General features: G+C 44.2%; 3 protein-coding genes and 1 long non-coding RNA gene across 6 annotated transcripts in view; 2 read left to right on the top strand and 2 right to left on the bottom strand.

Moving 5' to 3' along the window:
* Positions 1-455: 455 nt before the first annotated feature.
* LOC121936804 lies at positions 456-1919 on the bottom strand. Of its 2 annotated transcripts, none has more exons than XR_006105031.1 (3): positions 1589-1919; positions 1326-1367; positions 456-1227 (listed from the first exon to the last, which is right to left on the bottom strand). It is a non-coding gene; the product is annotated as an uncharacterized LOC121936804 (long non-coding RNA). The 2 variants fall into 2 exon arrangements; XR_006105032.1 differs by having other exon boundaries at positions 456-956.
* A 306-nt stretch (positions 1920-2225) lies between these two features.
* CENPS (centromere protein S) lies at positions 2226-10777 on the top strand. Of its 2 annotated transcripts, XM_042479422.1 has the most exons (6): positions 2232-2403; positions 2741-2792; positions 3751-3874; positions 4834-4867; positions 7187-7253; positions 9795-10777. In XM_042479422.1, exons 1-6 carry the CDS (start codon positions 2381-2383, stop codon positions 9942-9944), a joined length of 450 nt encoding a protein of 149 aa, XP_042335356.1. In that variant the 5' UTR covers positions 2232-2380; the 3' UTR covers positions 9945-10777. The 2 variants fall into 2 exon arrangements, with proteins under 2 accessions (XP_042335355.1, XP_042335356.1); XM_042479421.1 differs by lacking the exon at positions 2741-2792 and having other exon boundaries at positions 2226-2403.
* A 484-nt stretch (positions 10778-11261) lies between these two features.
* CORT (cortistatin) lies at positions 11262-14588 on the top strand. The gene is made up of 3 exons (XM_042479276.1): positions 11262-11450; positions 12260-12322; positions 14388-14588. Exons 1-3 carry the CDS (start codon positions 11322-11324, stop codon positions 14586-14588), a joined length of 393 nt encoding a protein of 130 aa, XP_042335210.1. The 5' UTR covers positions 11262-11321.
* A 1341-nt stretch (positions 14589-15929) lies between these two features.
* The window catches only part of DFFA (DNA fragmentation factor subunit alpha), a 7855-nt gene continuing 1518 nt past the window's right edge, over positions 15930-22266 (bottom strand). The window contains 5 exon segments of the mRNA XM_042478586.1: positions 15930-17443; positions 18875-19032; positions 19960-20149; positions 20519-20658; positions 20967-21128. Coding sequence (XP_042334520.1) covers positions 17240-17443; positions 18875-19032; positions 19960-20149; positions 20519-20658; positions 20967-21128 — 854 coding nt within the window. The 3' untranslated portion in view covers positions 15930-17239.

The following is a 22266-nucleotide window of genomic DNA, read 5'->3' as shown; positions in this document are numbered from 1 at the left end:
GGATAATTGGGCTTTACATTTGGAACTTGGGTAAATAGGGACATCTAGCGCCCAATTAATATTTCCTAGCAAATAAGTGTAATTAATAAAATAATACATAAATGCATAAGTCCCTATATTGGGAGAAAGGTGGGATATATGATTATTATTGTTATAAATTATTTTTATTTTTTATATTATATAATATATACAATATAATGACAATAATATATTCTATAATAAATTATTAACAACAATAATAAATTATTAATTACAATTAAAGTAATAATTATTATTATTATTATTATAAATTAATAATTTACACAGCACTGTACAATACTTTAAAATAAACCCAAAGGCGTAAACTCTACAAAAACAATTTAAAACATACATATTAATACATATTAATGTTAAATAAAATATAGCAAGCAACAAATATAAATAAAATAAATATAAACATAAAATATTTTCATAAGAATAAAATAATAATAACATAATAATGTATTAATAATAACTATTATAATAATAATTAATAATAAAACTTATGCTGTATATACAATCAGTTAAAAATGGAGTCAAGGATTGATTTTTTCTTGGTCTCCAACTCATTGATTAAAGAAGTGGATACGATCTCAGTTCTAAATAGGGAAATATCCGACCATAAACCGATATCACTAAATCTAAGGGAACCAGCTAAGAAATATTTTTGGAAACTCGATTAGGATCTATTGAAAAATGAAGAGGTAATAAATAAAGGTGGCTGAACTGGAGCAGAAGCTTCACAAGTCGGAGAAAAAGTGCTGGCACCTGCACAACGCCATCCAGGAGCAGAAGGCCAATGGGTTGCTGGCTGCCAGGCTCCAGGCCAGACTGGGGTGCAGGCAGCGGGTCTGGGCATCTCCTTCTTCCTCTCACTGGGATGGGGTCTCAGGAAGGCCCCTCCTCAGCTCCCCAGACTGCTTCCTCTCCTCAGGGACCTAGGGGAGGGAGAGGGGGGCCTCTTTGCTTTCCATTCCTGAGAGGAGGATGGCTGGGCCGGAGGAGCTTTGGGACAGGCAAAGGCCCAGGCGGAGGAGATGGACAGATGGACAGCTGGTGATGGGGGGGAGCTGGCCGGTGCCCAGACACCTGGAGCCAGAGGGCCTCGTTCTCCTCGGCCAGGCCCTGGAGCTTCTCCTCGTAGGCTCCCACCATGGACTGGAGGTCAGTAGTCACCTGCCCCAGGGGTGGCAGCAGAAGCATTGGCCACTGGGAGGGAAGAGAAGAGAAAGGTGTGAGCATTTCACAGAGGCCTCATGACAGCCCCCGGTGTGTGTTGGGCGGCAGATGAAGACGGGCAGACTTACCTGGTTTGTGGGCCCCCACAGGAACTGCCTGACGGGAGGAAACTGTGGAGAGGAGGAGGAGAAAAGGAGGTGACTCTCCATCCAGCCCTTCTGGCTCAGTCCTACCTGCGGTGGTAGCCATGCGTTGGGCTGCTGCCCGGAAGGATGCCCGGCACCGGCCTACAGAGAAGCCTGGTCAACCCAAGAGGCGGCTCCCACCAAGGGGAGCTGGAAAGGGAAGAAGGGGCTGCCCACTCTTTCCCAACCCAGGGGCCCTCACTCACCAAGCCCCCTGCAGAGGCTGCGGTGGGCAGCAGGGGTCACAGCCACCATTGCCGGTGACCTGGATGGAGATGTGGGTCCCTCTGGCCATCCAGCCAGCCACTCTCAAGCGGAGTCGGGACCTCCATGGCCTGGAGTGGGGTCAGTGGCTGGTCCAAGCAGAGCGGCCCCTCCGGAGGACTCTCCCAATGGTCCAGGTGCCACAGGACACCGCAACACCACACACACACAGGTCAAGGCACAGCATTATCACCCTGAAAGCCTCTGCCGCGCTGTAGACCCCCCTCCTACACACAAAGGCCGAGGCACCGGACCCTGTCCCTCCCCTGCCCCCTCCAGGGCGGCACTTACCAACTCCTGGTGTAAGCTCTCCTTCTATGCGCCAAGTCTCAGCATCTCCATAACTGCTGACTCCCGCCAACGCCCTCCGCATTTAAAGGCGGCCTCCCGTCGTCCCCCGCGCGCAGCCAGCCAATGGGGAGCCTCCGTCGCCCTCGCCCCGCCCAGCCCCGCCCCAGCGCCTGACAGAGGATGGCGGCACTTTTGCGCCTGCGCAGGAGGACCCTTGCGAGGAGGCGAAGGGGCGGGGCGGTGGGCGGGTCGTGTGTCCGGCAGGAGGCGTGGCCAGGCCTGGCGCCTCCCTCTCCCTTGGCCTGCGCTGCGCCCCTCCTTTCAGGATAGGAGTAAAAGGCGGGAATTTCGGGCTCCACTTTGTTTGATTTCCCTCAGGATGGAAAAGGCCAAGAAGGCGGCCTCCATGGAGCAGAGGAGGAAGGAGGAGGAAGAGGAGGAGCATGGGGACCCCGACGTCGCCCAGGTGTCCTTGCGGGGCTGGGAGAGGGGGAGCCCCCTCGAAAGGAACGCAGTTAGGCTTCTGCTGCCCCTCCTCTGAGCATGGACAGAGTGCCTTTCCAGAACTCCTTGGCTCAGGCACAGAGTCCGTTCTCCTCAGCCATGTCTGTGTTTAATAGGCGTTTTTGATATTGTTATTATCACTCAAAACCTCTCTGAACAGGGCTACATGGACCTTCCCCTCTGAGCATGGGCAGAGTGCCTTTGTGAAGAGTGGGATTTCCACAGCCAACACAAGGGAAGGAGAGCTGTGTCTGCTGCTACTACTATTGTTGTTACTAATATTATTATTATCTCGACAGGGCTACGTGGACCTTTCCCTCTGAGCATGGGCAGAGTGCCTTTCCCCTCCAGGTACTGCATGGGTTTTCCATCGCCAGCAGAAAGGAAGGGGATCTGTGCCTGCTTTTATTATCATTATCATTATCGTTATTATTCAAAATCTCTCTTAACAGGACTACATAAACCATCTGAGCATGGGCAGAGTGCCTTTCTCCTCCAGGTTCTGCAGATTGGGTTTTCCATAGCCAACAGAACAGAGGGATACATGTGCCTGCTTTATTATTATTGCTATTATTATCTATTCAAAAAAGCCCTTAACAAGACGACATGAACAGGCTCCATAGCTACTCTTCTACCTTTGCCCTCTGAGCATGGGCAGAGTGCCTTCCCCCCTTTGCTTTCCTTAGCCAAGGCTTGGTATATATGTCTCCTTCTCTGTGTGTTTTGAAAGCTCCCTTTGCATTGCTATGGATGCATCATTTTCAGTGGTTCCCAAACTTTGGTCTTTTGGGTGTTTTGGACTTTAGTTCCCAGAATCCCCGCCAGAGGATGATGGTTCATGTAGTCCTGTTAAGAGAGGTTTTGAATAATAACAATAACGCTAATTGATAATGGACTGTCAACTGGGACCTGAAGCCCAAAACATCACTAAACTCTAGAAGCCATGCCTCCATCCGACTGAGTCCCAAGATCCGTAGTTTGGTGAGGCACCAGCATCTCTTTGCCAAGGAAGGCTAAAGGCTTTGTTAAAAACTACAAGTCCCAGTATTCCTTGTTTGACAACAAGATGTCAAACTGCGTGATCCCTCCTCAATGGCTCTCTGTATAACACAAGTCACTTTTCATCCCCCAAAATTTGCTTTGAAGAGCATTTGCTTTGCATGCTACACACACTGCACACCGTGGTACATGTTTCACAAACTTTGTGTAGGGCATAGGAGAATTAAGGTGCCGATATATATATATATATATATATATATACACACACAAAGGGCATTGTGTAATGTTCTTTTCCTTTCTGTCTTCCCAGAGGTTGAGAGCCGCTTTCCATTACACCGTGGCTGGTCTCTGCGAAGAGGTTGGCCAAGACACAGGAATCCAGTTCAGCAAACAAGCCGTGGCGGCCATTACGGAGATCACCTTCAAGCAGTGTGGTACGGCGTCACATTTTATGCACGTCTATGGCCTGTTAAAGACTGCCAAAATAAAGCTGCTTTGGGTCTCTTTGGAGGTATGCTATTTAAATGACGCATGGGTCCTAAGAGTCCGGAGGTCGCACCAAAGCCACACTCCATTCCTAAGCACTGGAGTGCAGCTTTGGTGCAGCTTCCGGATTCTTAGGATGCATGCATCATTTAAACAGCATACAGGGCTCCCCCGGGTTACGAAATTAATTCGTTCCGCGGCGCCATTTGTAACCTGAAAAGCATTCGCAAGCCGAAGCCCCATAGGCGCTAATAGCGAAAGCTGCGATTTGGTGCGAAAAAGCGCCGAAAAGCACCAAAATTTTTTTCGTAACCCGAAATAACCTTCGTAACCCGGAACAGTTTTTTTTAATGGATTTTTTTCGTAACCCGGAAATTTCGTAACGCGGCGCATTCGTATCCCGGGGTACCAGTGTACCTCCAAAGAGACCCAAAGCAGCTTTATTTTGGCAGTCTGTAACAGGCCTCTATTTGTCTGTAGGAATTAATCAGTGCTTCTTTAAAATTAGCCATGTGTAGAAATGATTTAATGACTCGGTTTTTTCAAATCACTCCACTAGAGGGAGTAAAGATAGAGTACACAGGATAAGGTCTGAGGAGGCTCTTCGACACACATTCCAAGCCTTGCCACTGGTCCAGAAAACTATATTAATGGTTGCTTGAAAGCTCTTTTTCTTAGGCCATTGGATGCCTCTCTATGGCTGCAGCTCAATGCTTTACTTAGGGGAGGTTGTGTTGAACTCAGGGTTTGCTTGCTTGCAAACATAGTAAGAGAAAATAGACAACGTTACACACTGTAAAGCTTTTTTCCTCACCTAAAAGTTCTCTTGTTATGTTAGCAAAAGCCATTGGTCGGTCCAGAGTTTTGGGGGAGAAGTCTGAGAGACCTTTCTCTTTTCTTTTTTCAGGAAGTTTTGCCAAAGACCTTGAAATGTTTGCCAAGTAAGTACTATGGGAAGATGTCATCCTTAAAAGCAGATGCCGCCGGGTATCTTTGTCTAGCAGGAAGCCTAGGCAGATGGAAGCGCCGCTCTGCCTCTGTGTCCCTGCTTTTCCTGAAAGGTGGTGAACGGACATTTTAGAACGGAGTGTTTCTTCAGTATTTGCCGCCCGAGCGTTGCATTATTTTCTAGTCTGAATGCAAGTTATTGATTCAAATGTAAGGTTTCCTGCCTCGTCGCTCGGCTTCACCTTCCTATTCTTCTGCAGCTTGGCTGGAAAAAAACTGGTTGAATGTTCCCTAAATGTGAATAGCTCTCACGAACCCTGGATCCTTTGGCAGGCTTTTCTTCCTATTTAACTCTCCGAATTGCTCCGGAAGCCACTATAAAGCACAAAATTGTATCTACACGACACAGACAAAAAGCAAATTTCCTAGGGAATAATCAGGCCTTTGTGTTGAGTCCTGTCTCCCCTAAGCAGCCTTGTCAGGGACTGTGTTATGCCTAGTCTAATTGCATGCAGGTGTATGCCTAAACCACAACACACAACAGTCAGAAGGCCTCCGTCTCTGAGCAACTTGTTAGTTGCAAATGGAACCCCTTGAAGCGCAGGGGAGTAGGTGGTTTATTTGCAGCCTTTCAGAAGAGCCTGTTGTGTGTTGTGTCTTTTCACACGATGGCAGGGCCCCTCCGACTTGGCAATTCAGCATGATTGGGACCTTGTTATTTTACCAATCAGTTGAACTTCTAGGGGCTGGAAACTTTTTGCCACCCATCTTTCGGAGGCTTCTGCTAACTGTATCTCTCAGTCACTGGTCTGGGTTTGTTTCCTTCCAGTTACAAAGCGTCCCTGCATCTGTCACTCATGGAAAAATCTAGGAAGAGGGGCTTCAAATGTTTGGTCATTTAAACAGAGGCTGGATGGCCATCTGTCAGGGGTTCTTTGGTTGTGAGTTCCTGCATGGCAGAATGGGGTTGGACTGGATGGCCCTTGGGGTCTCTTCCAACTCCATGATAGTCTTCCTTATGGCCATCATCCTTTCCTTTTCAATTGATTATTGATATCTTGCGAGTTAATGCTCTGTGGCCACATCATGCATACAGACATAAATGTGTTGTATTAAATTAATGCTGTTCCTTGTCCTTTTGAAATGGGTGAGTTCACTAAATAACTAGAGCCTTGCTTCGCCTCAGTTTGCTGCCTCAGCATCCCTTCCGAAATAGCTCATCTCTGTGGCGAAGCATGGCGTAGACTCCATTGATGTCATTGGTATATACTTTGGAGGTGTTGAAATGCTCTCTTAACCCTCTGGCCACGTTCAGACTTGTCAGTGACATAGCCAAGGGTATTAATGCTTCGCCACTCACACCTTTTCCTTAGGTATTCCTCCTGTTTTGTTAGCTTTTCCTGCTCTTCTCACACTCCTTTTCCACCTTCTGACACAACAGGGCTTCTTAGTTCTCTTGGTTTAAGGCCCTATGAGTGGAGACTACCAAGTTAAGTATCCCACTTTCTTGCTGCTCATGCTTTCAGGCCTTTTCTCCCCTTCAGTCCAGTAACAGCTGCCAGACCTTTAGTATGTTCCTTCCCTTGGGGTCACTGGAGAGCCATCCACTTGTTGCAAATTACACTTCTCAATCAGTGGCTTTGCATAAAGGGCCACCGTGTTAATCTATGAATCAAGTGGGACGTGAATGACTCAGAAAGCACCTGGTGCTTTTAGGCAAGAAGGAGCATTATCAGACACAGCTTTGTTCACCGGATTCTGCTTGCAGGGTTTGCTGCGGTACTCAGCCTCATTTGTTTCATCGTAATTACTTGTCTGTAAGGCTTTGAAAGGAGCTGCTGTAGCAGCGTACTCCTTTTATGCTTTGCGTACAACTAAAGCAAAATGAACAGTCCTTCGATCTGCTCCCTTGTCCATCTGTAAACTTCAAAGCAGGGTAGCATTTCTTCAGTATGTTTAATTACATACACAACAAATGTAGAAAGCTAGTAAAGGAGGAAGTTGATATATTCTAGTGTTTTCTTGCGATGTATAGAATCATAGAGTTGGAAGAGACCCCAAGGGCCATCCAGTTCAACCCCCTGCCATGCAGGAACTCTCCATCAACTAAAATGTAGCACGGTCTCTAAGAATATGTTCAACAACTGTTGAAACGCAGCTCCAAACCACTTTGGCTCTTTTGTCCGTAGCTTTGCAGTCGAGTCACAGTCTTTAATAATAATACTTAAGGGACTTTGCTTCTAGTTGTAGCCAAATGGCCTCTATCTATACACCTTGTGTTTTGATTACTTTCCTGTTTCTCCTTCACGTAGGCATGCAAAACGGACCACAATTAATATGGAAGACGTAAAGCTTCTGGCTAGAAGGAGCAATTCATTGGTGAGATACAAACCTTGGCTTCTTTCTTAGGCTTTTGTGGGGGTTGTGTTGGTCAGAATCCAGTCGATTTGCCCCAACCAAAGTTGTTGTCGTGTACCTTCAAGCCATTTCCGGCTTATGGTGGCCCTAAAGCAAACCTATCATGGGATTTTCTTGGCAAGATTTGTTCAGAGGGGGTTGCCTTTGATTTGATTTACCCAAAGTCACCCATTGGGTTTCTATGGCTGAGTGGGGATTCAGACCCTGGTCACCAGAGTCATAGTCCAACACTCAAACCACTATACCATGCTTCCTCTCCTCAACTAGAGTAGATCCACTGAATCAGTTGTTGAATTGTGAGTCAACTCAGGTGAATCTCATTCATTCAATGGGTCTTATTCTAGCTGGGACTAGTCAGTAGGATTCAAGTCATTCTTTTATTTGCAATTAGCCTCACAGTTACTTCCTAAAATACTTTGTAAGCTAATTAATCTCTGTTTTGGATGGAGAAAAGTTCTTCCTTGAAATTCATCATGGTTCCTTATCCAAATATCAGCTGTGAAAACCTTTTTATTTGTTTGTTTCATTTTTCTGTTCCTTCCCTTCTAGATCTTGTGGTTCTTCTCTGGAATACCATGATGCCTATGCTAGGTTGGTTCAGCAGCAGCAGTAACTCTAGCTGCGAGAAAATAGCTGCAAACATGCGCTGAGAAGCATAATAACCAAATGTCTCCTTGTACCCTTGGGGCACATTTGGGATTTCTCACTTGTTTTGGGTGCGGTCATTTAGCACACCTGATTGACTTTCAGAGGGCTGGAGCTTGTTCAAAGATGGTTTCTGCCTAGAAAGAATACTCTACTAGGTCTTTGTAGCTCCTCCAGTGCAGTTCTATGGTTAGTGTCTGTCGGACGTTGACCACAGAGTTGCACTGGAGGACCTAGAGATTCCTAGAGAGGTGTCCTCTCAGGTAAAAACATGGTGTTTTTGTTATTTGAGGTTTTTCCACATTCATGGAAGTCTTGTGCCCCTAACCCTAGCGAACATGGAGGAACAAGTGTAGTCATTTGGGTGATCTCTACGTCACACACATGCAGCCATGTGCTCCCCAACACACTATTGTAAATGCTGGTGCTAAACTACCATGAAATTCATAACATTAAAGTGTGACTTCACTAAGGAGAGTTCAGATGAACGTAAGATCAGGACGGTGACCGCAACATTGGTGATAGCACCATCTTCTTAGTCTATCAGAGCTACTTTGCAGGTCGACCACAAACATATAATGTTTAACTCTCAAGACCTAACAAGACATTATTTATTATCATTGATATATAAGTCCTATTTGGCTCTGGACAGTTCTCTAGGATACACAGCTGTTCCGTTGTAAAACACAGAACTTCAAATGATGCACGTTTCTGCTAATTTTAGCTTAATTGGGGCATGTTTCTCCTTCTCCTTGTGAGATAGCTGTCTGTTTTGGAAGGGCTGGGGCTACACAGCTGGGTTGTGTGCCCTAGAACTAACAGCTGCACTTCAGCTTAATTGAACGTGGAACGTTTTTTCAGGGAGAGTGAAGCATTTGTGCTTATCTACACAGCTGTGGTAGTTAATGGCCCCTTGTTTATACTTGGCTGCTATTAGCCTGGTTCTAATTGGGGAGTCGTGGGAGAAGAATACTGTTCGTGCAAAAGGCCTGCAGCCCACGCTGGAACCTGCTACGAAGGATCAATAATCGGCTTGCTAACATGCAACGCTTGATCGGAAGAAGCAAAAGACATTGAGGGCTCATGGGGGAAACACTAAACATGTTAAATCAAAAATCAAATCTGTGAAGACTTAGCCCTAAGTTAGGCTGTGTAGCAGGTCAGAGGAAAATATAGCCCTCCAGATGTTGTTGGGTTACAACGCTTGTGGCTATGCTGGTTAGGTCTGATAGGACTTACTGTTCATCAACATCTGGAGAGCCATACCTTTCTCAACCCTGCTGCATAGGATGTCATTGTTAATAAACCTGAATGTGAAGTCGAAGGCTTTCATGGCCGGCATCCATAGTTTTTTGTGGGTTTTTCAGGCTGTATGGTCATGTTTTGCTTTGTCATTATATCTAATGGGATTTGAGCATCCACAGATTTTGTTATCCATGGGGAATTCTGGAACCAAACCTCAGCAGATATCCACTATATCATTATATTTAATGGGACTTGAGTATCCATGGATTTTGTTATCCATGGGGGATCCTGGAACCAAACCCCAGCAGATAACAAGGTCCCACTGTATGTATGTGTGTGTACACACAAACACTGTGTGACCCTTAGTTGAGAAGAAGTGATTTACATTTTAATCTGTGTGTTGGTCTGTTGCTGAAGTTTGTGTACACTGAACCATCAGAAAGCAAAGGTGTCAGTTTTGGTTTTTGGCACATTGTGGATTTCTGAATAACAGATAAGGGAGACTCAACCCATATATGACATTAGAAGGTCTCTATCTGTGTGGCTGCCTGAGTAATTCTCTGCTCATAGATATCTGATTAAAACCAACTGTCTCTCTGTCTTTGTCTCTAGCTGAGGTACATCACCCAGAAGAGTGAAGAACTTGCTTTGAATAATCTGGAACAAAAGGAGAAAAGGAAAAAGAAAACTAAGAAAGGGCGAAGCTCCGATGAACCGGCAGAACCTGCGGCGGCTGAGAGCGAGGATTCCAACATGGCCTAATATCTGTCTCTCCCTTTGGCAATGTCAAGACTGATTTCCCATTTTCATAATGGAGCAATGAGGAGGATGTGGTGCAACCACAGGATATCCGTTTGCTGCCTTACTTTGGAACTCTTTGTTGTTTTCATTAAGTAAGCAAAGCATGATTCGAATATCAGTTGGGTTTCCTTACAATAAATGCTTTCAACATTTAGTAAAGAAAGACATACAGAGACTCAAAAGCTAACTCTAAGAATTTTGGTTGCGACTTATTAAAGACAATTGCTAAAAATTTGTCCAGACTTTATGTCATCATAGAATAAGGAAACCCAAGAAGGAAGCATCCGTAAAGTGTAGCCATTTTCTTCCAGTCGGGATTGGCTTAGTAAGACTACCTTCAAAAGAAGAGTGTATGTTTTAAGGAAGTTTCTAGTTTTCTCTCATATGGGGATTCTGCTGATGATTTAGAAAACTCCAAGGATGCAGTTAATAGGGATGATTCAGGTAATGATAGTTTCCCCCCTCAAACATCATTTCCGCACCAACCCAATCTTAATTGGAAAAAATAGTTATCTATTGTGTATGTTTCCTTATGAGGTGTAAGTTGTGACATTCTGTTTAGTTCCACATATATTTGTCGGTCATATTTTCTATAAGCATCATCGTCATTATTCTTTTGTTCAATAGTTTGTCCTAACTCCCTTCCAAAAACCACTTTCGCTCCTAATTAGGCGATCCACCTCTATTATCCTTTTCTCTCTCAGTGGCTGGAATGGTTGCAGTTGAATTGCCCTTTGGATAGTTTAACTGTTTAATGAAGTTTGAGAATGATGATTAAAAAAGTTCCAAACCTATTCCTGTTGACGTCGAAAATGTGTTTGTAGCAGTAAAAGTTCTGTTAGTTATGAGTGTGTTTCGCGGCGGCTGCAAATCCTGTCGATGTTCTCGGCACCCCTCCACTAAACCCACCATCGTGAATCATTCCTTGCACAAATCACCCTATTTTGTACTCAAAGCAGACTATAATCATTATGAGGGATAATGGTGGGGAAATGAGGCTTTTTTTGGGAGGCTTTGTTTTTGCCGGCGCACATGAAACTCCGCATTCGACTTAAATTAGCCGTAAATGTACTCTAATGGCATCAACACCCAGAGGCTCTCATTAAGGGTTAAGGCGGCAGTAGATGCACAATTGGGGGACTTGATTGCCTCCTGGTTTGTGCGTCATTGCTTAGGTTTGGAAAGGGGGAGTTGGGGTGTTGGCGACAGGACGGGGGGGTCCTTTAGTTGCTTAAAAACAGCATATTGTTGGAAAATGTATCTCCCCCTCCCCAACTCCTAAAAAAAGTACAAAATATAATTTGCAAGCAGGTGTAGCGTGTGGCAGAGTCAAACCAGATGGCGTTCCTTGCGCATCCTCCATGCGCTCTCTTCCTGCTGGTGCTCATCTCGTTCTCCTGGCTCATGGGGGCTGCAGCAGCTGCTGTGTTTCCGATCCCAGACGGACTTGCGTGGAAACACAACAAGGTGAGTTCACAATTTATTTTATTCTCTGATTACTGTATATGCTCATTACGTAGAGAGATCTTGTGGTACCTTTGAGACTCAGGCCTGTTACAGACTGCCAAAATAAAGCTGCTTTGGGTCTCTTTGGAGGGATGCTGTTTAAATGATGCATGCATCCTAAGAATCTGGAAGCTGCACCAACGCTGCCCTCCAGTGCTTAGGAATGGAGTGTGGCTTTGGCGCGACCTCCTGACTCTTAGGACCCATGCGTCATTTAAATAGCATACCTCCAAAGAGACCTGAAGCAGCTTTATTTTGGCAGTCTGGAACAGGCCTGAGAGAAAGAAATTGGCAGCAGGAGCCTTTGTAGACTTCAGTCTACTTCCCCAGATGCATTTGGTGGTTTGCTTCCTCAGATGCATCTCCACCAAATGCATCCGAGGAAGTAGACTGAAGTCTACAAAAGCTCATGCTGCTCATTTCTTTCTTTCAGTTAGTCTCAAAGGTGCTACAAGATCTCTATGTATTGATTCTACAGAATAACATGACTATTATACATGAGTATAGTCAAAGCTTTACAGAGGATCCTGTACATGTCTAGTTGGAAGTCAAGTCCCACAGGCTTTGAGGGGGCTTAATCCCAGAAAACTGGTTGTGTAGGACCACAACTATCAGGGGAAGGGGAATAAACTTTTATCTCTGAGGTGTGGAATAATGGCATGCTTTAGAGGGCTTTCAAAAAAGATGACTGCATTTTGATTCTGATGCATTAATATCATGGGCAGTTTTTAAAAGGCTATTAAAAATGTCCTTTCTGTTTTAATTAACAGCACAGTCCTATGCCTGTTTATACCCAGATAGATCCCACTGTTTTCAATGGAGCGTTCTCCCAGGTAAGTGTGCATAGGAGTTTAATGTCATGCATCCTTGAGTGTCTCCAAAAGTTTCCTTTGCAAAGATGCATGGTGGAATTTGTTGCGCTTTCCATATATATTTTCCAAATGGGTAGCTGTGTTAGTCTACTCCAGCAAACATGATAAAGAGTCCCCTTAAAGACTAAGCAGTTCATTATAATGTGAATTCTGCCCACTTGAGAGTAAATTAATTGGCTTTTAAGATGCCCCTAGACAACTTGTTTTTCATTTATGTACTTGGCATGGTGCAAAGTTGAATCCAGAGAGATCTTTGCTCCCATGGTTTACTATGCAGAACAGGTGGGATAAGGAGAGTAAAGAAGGAAGAGGCTTTTTAAAAGAAAGGAGGAAAGAAATAGGATATCCAAATGATTGTACTAATAGATAGCCCTTGTTTCTGTCATTCTTATAAGAAAGAACGTAGCCTATTAAGACCTAGCTCTGAATCATTATTGAAGAACTTGTCCTTGGACCTCCATTATGTATGTATCAGCTTTAAAAACTTATTAACTTACTACTGGAAGTTCTCCAGTCAGCGTATAGTTCAAAGTTATGCAGAGGTGGCATGAAATCCCATTTTATTCATGTTTACTTGGAATTAAGCCCTATTAGTATTAGTTGGTCATATTTCCAAGTACGTAAGTGTTGGAAGTAGAATTGCAGCTTTGGTTCTTGATCTGACAAGAGTCTCAGCTGCAATTGCTTCTAAACAAGTAAATGAGTAAGACTAATGCCGATGCCACACTGCAGAATTAATGCAGTTTGACCTGCTTTAACTACCATGGCTCCATCCTATGGAATTCTGGGATTTATTGTTTGGTGTGGCATCAGAGCTCAAAACTACAAACCTCAGAATTCCATAGCATTGAGCCATGACAGTTAAAGTGGTGTCAAACTGTATTAATTCTGCAGTGCAGATGCTCCCTAAGACAAATTATAGACTTGTCTTTGAGTTAACATAATTTAGGTTATACATCTCTCACAGGAAAGAACAAAACCCACTAAGATCTAGCCCTGAATCATTATTGAAGGACTTGTCCTTGGAGCTCCATTGTATATGTATCACCTTAAAAGAAAAAAATCAAAGCTTCTCATCTATCAATATAATTGAATGCTGTTATGGATTTTCAAAACGGTCATTAAAGGAGCCGTTTTAAGAGTTTTCAACTCTTGAGCGCCTGATTTACTAGACTCTCTCTTGAAAAAGATCCAAGAACCAGTACATAAAATTCACCATTAAAAAGATATTTTTCTTCCCAATTATAGGATGAGCCGCAGCATGGCAGGCTGATGGTTTATTAGCCGGTCGCCTTGCCTTTGTCGTTATTTTTAATGAGAGCTTTTGAACTAAATGGAGAAGAAGAGAGGAATTGTTCTTAAATGCACCAAGCAATCCTTTTACTCTCACTTTCTCTCTCACACACACAATATAATACAGATTTCTTTGCAGTTTTATTCAGGTTAAGAAGGTTATGGAGTAAATAGCACCTCAGTTACAGGTATACCTCAGTGAAACAGATATGTAACAGAACCTTTGTTACCAGAGGCAGAAATAACAGGTTCCTAAACCACAAAAAGGTAGCGCAGTTCAACATGTTTCAGCCAAGTTTTCCCTTCAAAACCAGCGATATTTACATATTGACAGCTACAATAGTATATCAGTAGCACTTGTTGTAAAGCCATTCATCTGTTGTAAAGCCACTGACAGTATTTGTCAGTGGCAAATGTATATCTTCCAGTTATCCAGTGTCTCTTTCAACCGTGAAACAGTCCTAAAAGCGTAGGCTTTTGTGCAATAAATCAGTACTAGCATCTCTCCTTCACTCCCATTTATTCTGGCTTTATAACAGATGAATGGCTTTGCAACAAGTGAAGGATCGAAATGCTACTGTACCCACGGATTTATTTTCCTCCTCCCAAGAAAGTGAATTGAATTGGCTTTTTATGTCCATACAGTTTTATTGTCTGTTAAAGTGATCCATTCTGTAGTTCTGTTGTTTTCACCATTTTGTTATGCCTAATCCACTTTCTTTCCATCTGCAAGCATCTTCAGGGGACGGCAGACTTAAAAAGGAAGGAGCTGCTTGCTTTTCTCTCAGGGCTGGCATCGAATGTGGCACCCCAATCGAGACAGGAGAAGGTGGTACGCAGCCCTCGGGAAGAGCGAGCCTCCATGTTCCAGCATCCATCTCGGGAAAAGGTCCCATGTAAAAACTTCTTCTGGAAGACATTCTCCTCCTGCTAACAGAAACCACTTCTGGGGTGGCCACCACATCAGTGGACTCAAGATGAGAACAATATCGGCGACTGTCATCCTTTGGGAGTAAGCACTGTGCTGTGATTAGATTTCTCTTTCCCTTTTCCTAATAGTAGACCTGTGCATAAACAGAGCCAAATCTATATACTCCAAGTGACTTCTTTGCAGAGATGCACTCACAGGGCAAAGGAGGTTGTCCGCATTCAGTGGCAACTAGTGGCTCCCCCATCCGTGGGGCAGTGAACATGTTTTGGGTCTTAATCCAGACTCTGAAGGGCTGGATTAAATGACCCTATGCTTGAAATAGCCTGTGATCTTTGGTAGCATCTTTAAAGTTCAAACTAGAACCCAGATTGGATCCATCATCCCCTCTCTTGGGAGCCAACAGACTTCACTGGTCACATCTTTCTAGATTGGGGTGGGCACACAACTTGGGTCATTTTGTCTCTCTGTGTGTATCGTTCTGCTATTAGGGAAAGGACCGTCAAGCCCCGCTCTTTGGCTTCTGAAATCTGGGCAGTCTTTGCCTGTATGGTTACAAAGGTATTTCCAGATCCTTATCCATGCATTGCATTTGTTGGGCTACCACACAACTTCAACATATCCACAACTCTGGCTTCACTGAAACACAAGTGCCCCATTGTATACTTATGAAATTAAATCCCCAAATCATTTAGAAAATACACAGACTCACAAACGAAGTGGTTAAGACAGAGCAGCCAGGTATCAAAGTTAATGCTTTTACTTCGACCCAAGCCCTGATGGTTTTATTCCCCGCAAATGTGCATGAGAGACCAGCCTTGGTTTCTATGTGGATAAACTCTAAATGCTACCTGGCAGTATTGGCAAGACAGTAGTAACAGAGATCTCTTCCTGGCATGGCTGTCTATTGTCCGTTTACCTTAAGACCATGGAAACCTCTTCTGAAATGCTTTTTATTGGTAGGTTCAAGTGTTCTCTGCCTGGTATTGAACAGATTGTCAATCTCTAAAAGGAGCAAAATCCATACCTCAGTACACATAGACTAGGGAAGGGTTCAGCTGTTCCTCACAGCCTCTTTCTGTTCAGCTAAAGATTGCTGTCCCAGCTTGTCCTCCTTTGCTATTTGCCAGTGCTGAGGTTGTCTTCTGGTACGACAGCCTTTCCGCACACTGAAATAAACACATTACTGTGCATACATGACCTTTGTGCTGCGTTCTGCCTATTTAAAGACTATGTGAAAAGTGGCTTCGAGCACTTCCTTCCTTGATAACGTTTCATTTCAGGCCCCCTGGAGCATTCCTCTTGGCTCAAATGGTTGTTGGGAGGTTTGTGAAATCATACATGTGTCTGAACTGGATACAAGGAGAAACCTGTAGCTGTTACTCCATCACCTCCTTACTATATAGCTACCCATTTGGTCATGTCCTCTTATGGCTAAATTCTGAAATGCTCTGAAGGAAGAGCTGGGCAAAATGCAACCCACAAGCTTCATATGTCCCCCAGGCAGTTTCTGCAACTGCCCTGCAAAGGATTTGTGGTGATTTTGCACTACAAACACCGGGCTCTACACCTTGGCTTTTCATTTTTCGTCCTTTTCTGCATTTCTAAAACCGATACAACCTACAGAACTTGCCTACTCCTGTTTTAAAACATGCTAGAGGCATAAAAAGATTAGTGAGCCGTGCAAAAATTATCCAATGATACAAAAGTTTTAATATCTTCCAAATGCAAGGTTTGCTTTTTACAATCCTAATCAATAGTGTGTTAGTAAGAGTGGTAACAGCCACCTGATTCTACATGCACCTTTAAATCACTATGCGACGTGGGTGGTGCGCTCCTGAAATGCAGGTTTAAACACAAAATCGCACTCCTTGCCATAAAACTACCAAAAGTCCAAGTCAAAGGCACTGCTTTCAAATGCTTGCTGCAAAATTTCAGACCTTGCAAGGTTGACTTTGTCATTCCTTGGTAGCCACTGGATGGAGAGAGAAAAAGAGAGAACGAAATGGTACTGGGAAAAGAAAATGTCTTGCTGGTTTATGGATTGTAGGTCATTGACTATCCCTGAGAAATTGTGGCCCTGGACAACAACAACAAAAGGAAAGGTGCTCCCTTCCTGAAGGCAAGAAAAACAGAGTTAGCATTTGGGGACACTTTGCACAAGTGGCGCTGAAATACCAGACATCTGATTGCATCTAGGCAGCAAATGAAATGCATGGCAATAAATATTATACATTATATTATAGGTAATATAGAAAAACACAAGATAAGGCAAGAAGAGATCAGACCAAAAAAAGGACCCCCCAAACCACTTGGCAAATGCCAAAACAAATGGCAATGATAAACTCAGCATGGACTTAACAGTTCCAGCCAAGAGTACCAAGAAGACTGCCTTGTTACAAAGAGCATTTCTCCTCTTTATACTTCATTATATATCTGATCCTGCAACGTTATTCCAACTGGTCCTAATACTTTTGAAACCAAAAACTGGCACACTGTAATGCTCCGTGGAAATATTTAACACCTTTCAGCTATTTGAGTTGCTGCAAAAGATGTCAAGCTCTTAAATTCTGTCCTTAAATGCTCAGTCTTTACTCACTGAAGGCACAGTATCACACACAAAAAAACCCCAAGCCCATGTCCCTTTCCCTGGTCCCTTATTTCTTGCGTTTGGGATTCAGCCATTCCCCCCACAGCAACTTCTTCTTGCCCTTTGAGATACTCCTCAAGGTATGCAAGTTCTCCACTTGTTGCAGACGCTTCGAAAGCTCCCGCTCGCAGGCTTCTTGCAAGGCCAGGATCTTTGGTTTATCCCAGCTCAGGACCTGAGCTAAGGTTTCTGGGTCTTCTTTATAAACCAGCTGCAATGGAGAACAAAATAAAAACCCATCACTCTTTGTGCAGTGGTACTGAAAAGGCACCACTATCGGGATTTAATGCCATACTAGTTCAGCAACTCGCAACCTTTTCCTTCATGCAGACCATTGCATCACCACTGTTGAAAGCTTTTGCAGACTATATGTTTTAAAGCATTTTTAACACAGCCTACTGGAATCACAATGCCCTGCCCAGGAGCTGTTGCTATCAATAAGCATTGCCATGATACAGTTTCCTTCCGACATTTAACATCCCTGATTGCTTTCAGGAAACAAAGACAAGGGCTCCACCGTGGAGACCTTTTTCCTATTGTCTCACTCTCTCTGCACTTTGTTCATCCATTTAAACCCATCCCCATCCTGCAGATTATGGAACAATCAATGCAGTCCCCCATGGACCACCTTTGCAGACCATAATCTGAGAACCACTGCCCTTGTTTTAAGATTTAATCATCTGAAAACTCTTCTGAAGAGCCTTGCTGGCTCAGACCAAAGACTTCTGTAGCCCAGAATCCTCTTTTCCCACAATAGCCAACTAGCTGTCCCTGGGAAGGTCCAAGCAAGACCTGAATGCAACAGCTACCTTCCACTTCTGTTTTCTAGCAAGTGCGTTGAGAGGCATCCTGCCTTAAGGCCCAAATGCAATAGCCATCATGACTGGCAGCAACTGATAGCCTTATCTTCTATGAATCTATCTCATCCCTCTCTTAAAACCTAGGGTTAGCTATAGGATCCTCTCTCATATAATCTACTCCATACATTCAGGTTCTTTAAGGGATATTTACTCTGGTCAGCCAGGACTAGGTTGGCAAGTGAGCTGCCCTTGAACTGTGAAACAGCCTGCCGGTAGAAATTTGACAGTTGAACATACTGTCTGAATTTTAAAAAAGCATTAAAGACCGGTTATTCAGTTCCCCTGAATAACCAGTCCATGGCCGTTGGAGAGAAGGGTGGGATCGGAGAAGACTCTGGCTATGCCCCATAGCCAGATGCAACTGACAACATTTTCTGCCAGGGTCTACAGCTCCAATATAGAATAACATTGCATGACATATGTTTATGTAAGGACCTCATTACACAATGACAACACACAGAGGAACAGGGCATTCAGAACAAGGTGCCATGGTTTCAGTACACATCCATTGGTATTGCAGAATGTACCCTTTGTGCATCTGCATGTGCAAGAGTACCAGATGTGCAGCTCTTAACAGCTGAATATGTAGTTGCTCAATGTCAAATCATTCACTCCACATTTGTAGCACAATTTACTCATCCATATGTCACTATGAGGATGCAGCAAGTCTGTTGCCTCTTCAAGACTCATAGACTCTACTGCCTGAGGCAGCTGCTTCATTTTACCTAATGGAAGAGCCACTTGGCCCAAACATGTTAAGTGGAAGGAATTTGGAGACCCACCTCTAAGTCTTGGCTGGCCAGGCTGAGTTCTGGAGAAGCCTTTTCTCTGAGTGTTGTTAAGATGTGGCTGTGGAGTGGAACCACGTTTGCAACGTTTTCACTGCTGCCCCCAGTATCCACTGCATCAGCTCCATCCGTGGCCGTTTCCATTGCCGTTTCTGGTTATACAAGAGGAGTGTTTTAAGAAAAGGAACCCCAGTAACTGAAAATCTTCCCATTCTTCCCACCATCATCAGTCTGTATGTGGCTGAGTGCTTAGACACTGAAAAAATATCTGCAAGGTCCCTCGCAAGACGAAATGTACCTTCTGAGAGGAATATTACCTTATGAGATGTAGGTACTACAATGCACCTTACTAATGATGACATGAATCTAGATTATGTATTGAGCCAGTGTGGTGTAGTGGTGTGAGGGTTGGATCGGGACTCTGGGAGACCAGGGTTAAAATATCTGCTCATCCATGGTAATCCACTGGAAGGCAATGGCAAACCTAAGAATAAATCTTGCCAATGTGAAGTTGAAGGCTTTCATGGCCGGCATCCATAGTTTTTTGTGGGTTTTTCAGACTATGTGGCCATGTTTTGGAAGAATCAGGAATAAACTTAGCCCAAAAAACCCACAAAAAATGATAAAATCTTGCCAGGTTAATCCTATGATAGGGTTGCCCTAAGTCAGATGCAATTTGTAGGCCCATAACAGCAAAACCTTTGGAGGTACATCTTATGTTACATTTCATAGTCTACCCAATTTTGTAGGGGATGGAAGGTTGCTTGTCTCATGCATGTCAGTCAGTAGCTACCCTCAGAGTTCCCCTTGTATTTGGGGTTTCCAAATACCTGGATTTCCAAAGCAAACGACAGCATAACCTAGCAGGCAGATCAACACTGGCACTGCCCTCAAGATGATCCTGAGTTCTGAAATTGGGTTTGGAGATTATGAAATCTATCAGAGATAAGACGTACATCCAAAAGGAGTTTTTAAACTAAGCCTGTTAACTTTTCTAAGGAAAATAAATGCTTGTTATAAAGCTGTATTTGCTCGCCTTATTGTAAATCACCTGCAGACCCAACCAGTGAGCTCCTTACCTTCTGCCTTGGGTACAATGTGGTCCTCGTTTTTCACTGCCTGCAGGTAGAGTTCCAGAAGCTGCCGCGACTGACGCTCCTCTTCCCGCCTGTCTAGCACTTGCTGCAGTGTGTCCTGGAGCGTTTGAACTTTGGCTTGTGTGTCGGAAAGTTCCTGGGCTAGGTCTGAGCATGGGACATCAATGAGCACCTGGATTAAAGCAAGGCGTAACCTGTCACTGCTAAGGTGAGGGGCTCATAAACCTTTCCCAGCATCCTAAAGTCATAATGAAAGTGACTCCATCTTGATCCTGGCTTATCTATTGATTTAATTTACATCTTGACTTTCAGAAAACATGGGAGCCATATGCAGGCAAAGTGCAACTTGTGCAGCATTTGCCCACCTCTGCCTTAATCTCTCTTTACCCAATATTTGTCAAAGGAGGGCAGAGGATGTGCAGCATAGTCACAGGCTGCCTGCATTATGTGCAGAAGGTGCCATGTCCAATCCCTGATAATAGCTGAGTCTTTAGCAGAGAGAGGCAGAGGCCATTTGTTCTCAGCATGGGCCTTTCCATACCTGGAGATCTTCCTCGGACATCAAGATAATGGTGGAGAGGTCATCTTTTAGTTGTTTGGCCAGGCGCTTCCATTTTTCCTCACCACCATCCACTCCATCTACCTCAGCGACCTCTCCCTCTAGCCAAGCCGTGCCTCCGTCTGAAAAGAGGAAAAGGCCAAGAGCACCTTACTAAAACAATAACAACAAATAGCTGTATGACCACAATCACTCCTGCAACAGAGTTTCTCTTCCATTAATTGGGACACCCCATTTCACTGCCGCTGGCTATAAGTTCTGGAGTGGAGCAGTAGTACCTTTACATGTTTTCATGCCTTGGAGGGGCTTTCTGTGAGTTATGTAAGTCAGGAATAACTCAACAGGGCCCCAAAAGTAGGGCCTGACAGCCCCTGGCACCCCTAAGACCCCAGTTGCCCACCCTTTCCCTACCTATCAGATGTCTCCTTACCAATACTGCTGCAAGACCACTTCTCATCCTTCGCCAGCGCCACAAACTTTGTGTTTGGTGGTAGACACAAGAAATAATCCTCATCGTCCACGATGGTGCCATCCTCCGCCAAAACCAAAGTGATGGGTTCAGAGGCCTTGTCAATTGCTAGCAGTTCGCAAGCTGTGGAAAAGGGGAAATCTCAGTGGCAGTCTTGGATGAACACAGGTAACACTTCTGTATCAAGTTCATTTTATTGCTAAGGCCATTTGTATTTCTGCTTTTTAGGTCCTAACATATTGGCTTGCAGTGGAAGCAAGAACAAAAGAAAGCCATGGAGTCATTGTCCGCGGGTGACAGGTTTGAAAGCAAACTAAAAGCTCAGCAAAATAAAAAACGTAAGTGACAGCTCACTCAAAAGCTTAAAAGAAAAGGAGGCAACCAAATACCTTGAGGAGGGGATTAAGAATATAGGGAGTGGCCTTACATTGTTCACAACACTGGCTACAATTGCATTCCTGTGCACCAGGAGTTGGTGAAGCAGAACTCCCATCATCCCTGTCAAGCATAGCTAAAGGTGAGGGAAGCTGGGACCTGCAGTCCAACGACATCAAGAGGAGTACACTTTGCCCACTGCTGCTAAACACATCTGGAAGGAAGGAAACTGAATGACACTTTCCTTTGAGTAGGCATGCATATGATTATGCCAGGTCTATTATGCAACACTAGCTCATTTTTGGTGAAAGACATTGGAGGTATCCTTCTGCCAAACCATATTAGCCTAAAGGCAGGTTTTCATCTAGCTGCTCGCCACAGGGAAACCACAGATGAGTCCAGGCACATGAAGAGCCTGTTCTCACTACTTCTCCTTTCAAGCGAGGTGTTGCACATGACTAATGTGGGTAAAATTTTGGGTGGGGTGTAGAGACTTTGGCAAGCTTCTTTGCCCATGGTCAAAAGCACCTTTCCCATAACAAGGTCTTGCGCCGTTAAAATAAACGCCCATGCCATCCAGCTCTGTGTAATCTGTGGTCCCTGAAAATAAACGCAGCACAAGAGGTACCAAAACCAAGTTAAGGATGCCTCCCTGTAGTGTTCTTATGGTGGATTTAGGCCAAGGGTGCAAAATTGGGAGCTGCAAGTAAGACAGGTTTAACCAGGGCTTTCTTCTCCACCAGCAGAGCCTGCAACTCCTTAATGCAATTGAGCATTAGCAAGAGTTTCGCCAACACCTCTTAAGCAAAAGATACACAGGTAGGCCATCTTTGCTTAGTTTTTTGATAAGATTCCAATTGCCCATAGGGAAACATTAGGGAATACG

This window comes from Sceloporus undulatus, chromosome 7, assembly GCF_019175285.1.
Source record: "Sceloporus undulatus isolate JIND9_A2432 ecotype Alabama chromosome 7, SceUnd_v1.1, whole genome shotgun sequence".
Classification (NCBI taxonomy): Eukaryota; Metazoa; Chordata; class Lepidosauria; order Squamata; family Phrynosomatidae; genus Sceloporus; species Sceloporus undulatus.
This window is presented reverse-complemented; position numbering and strand designations above follow the sequence as displayed.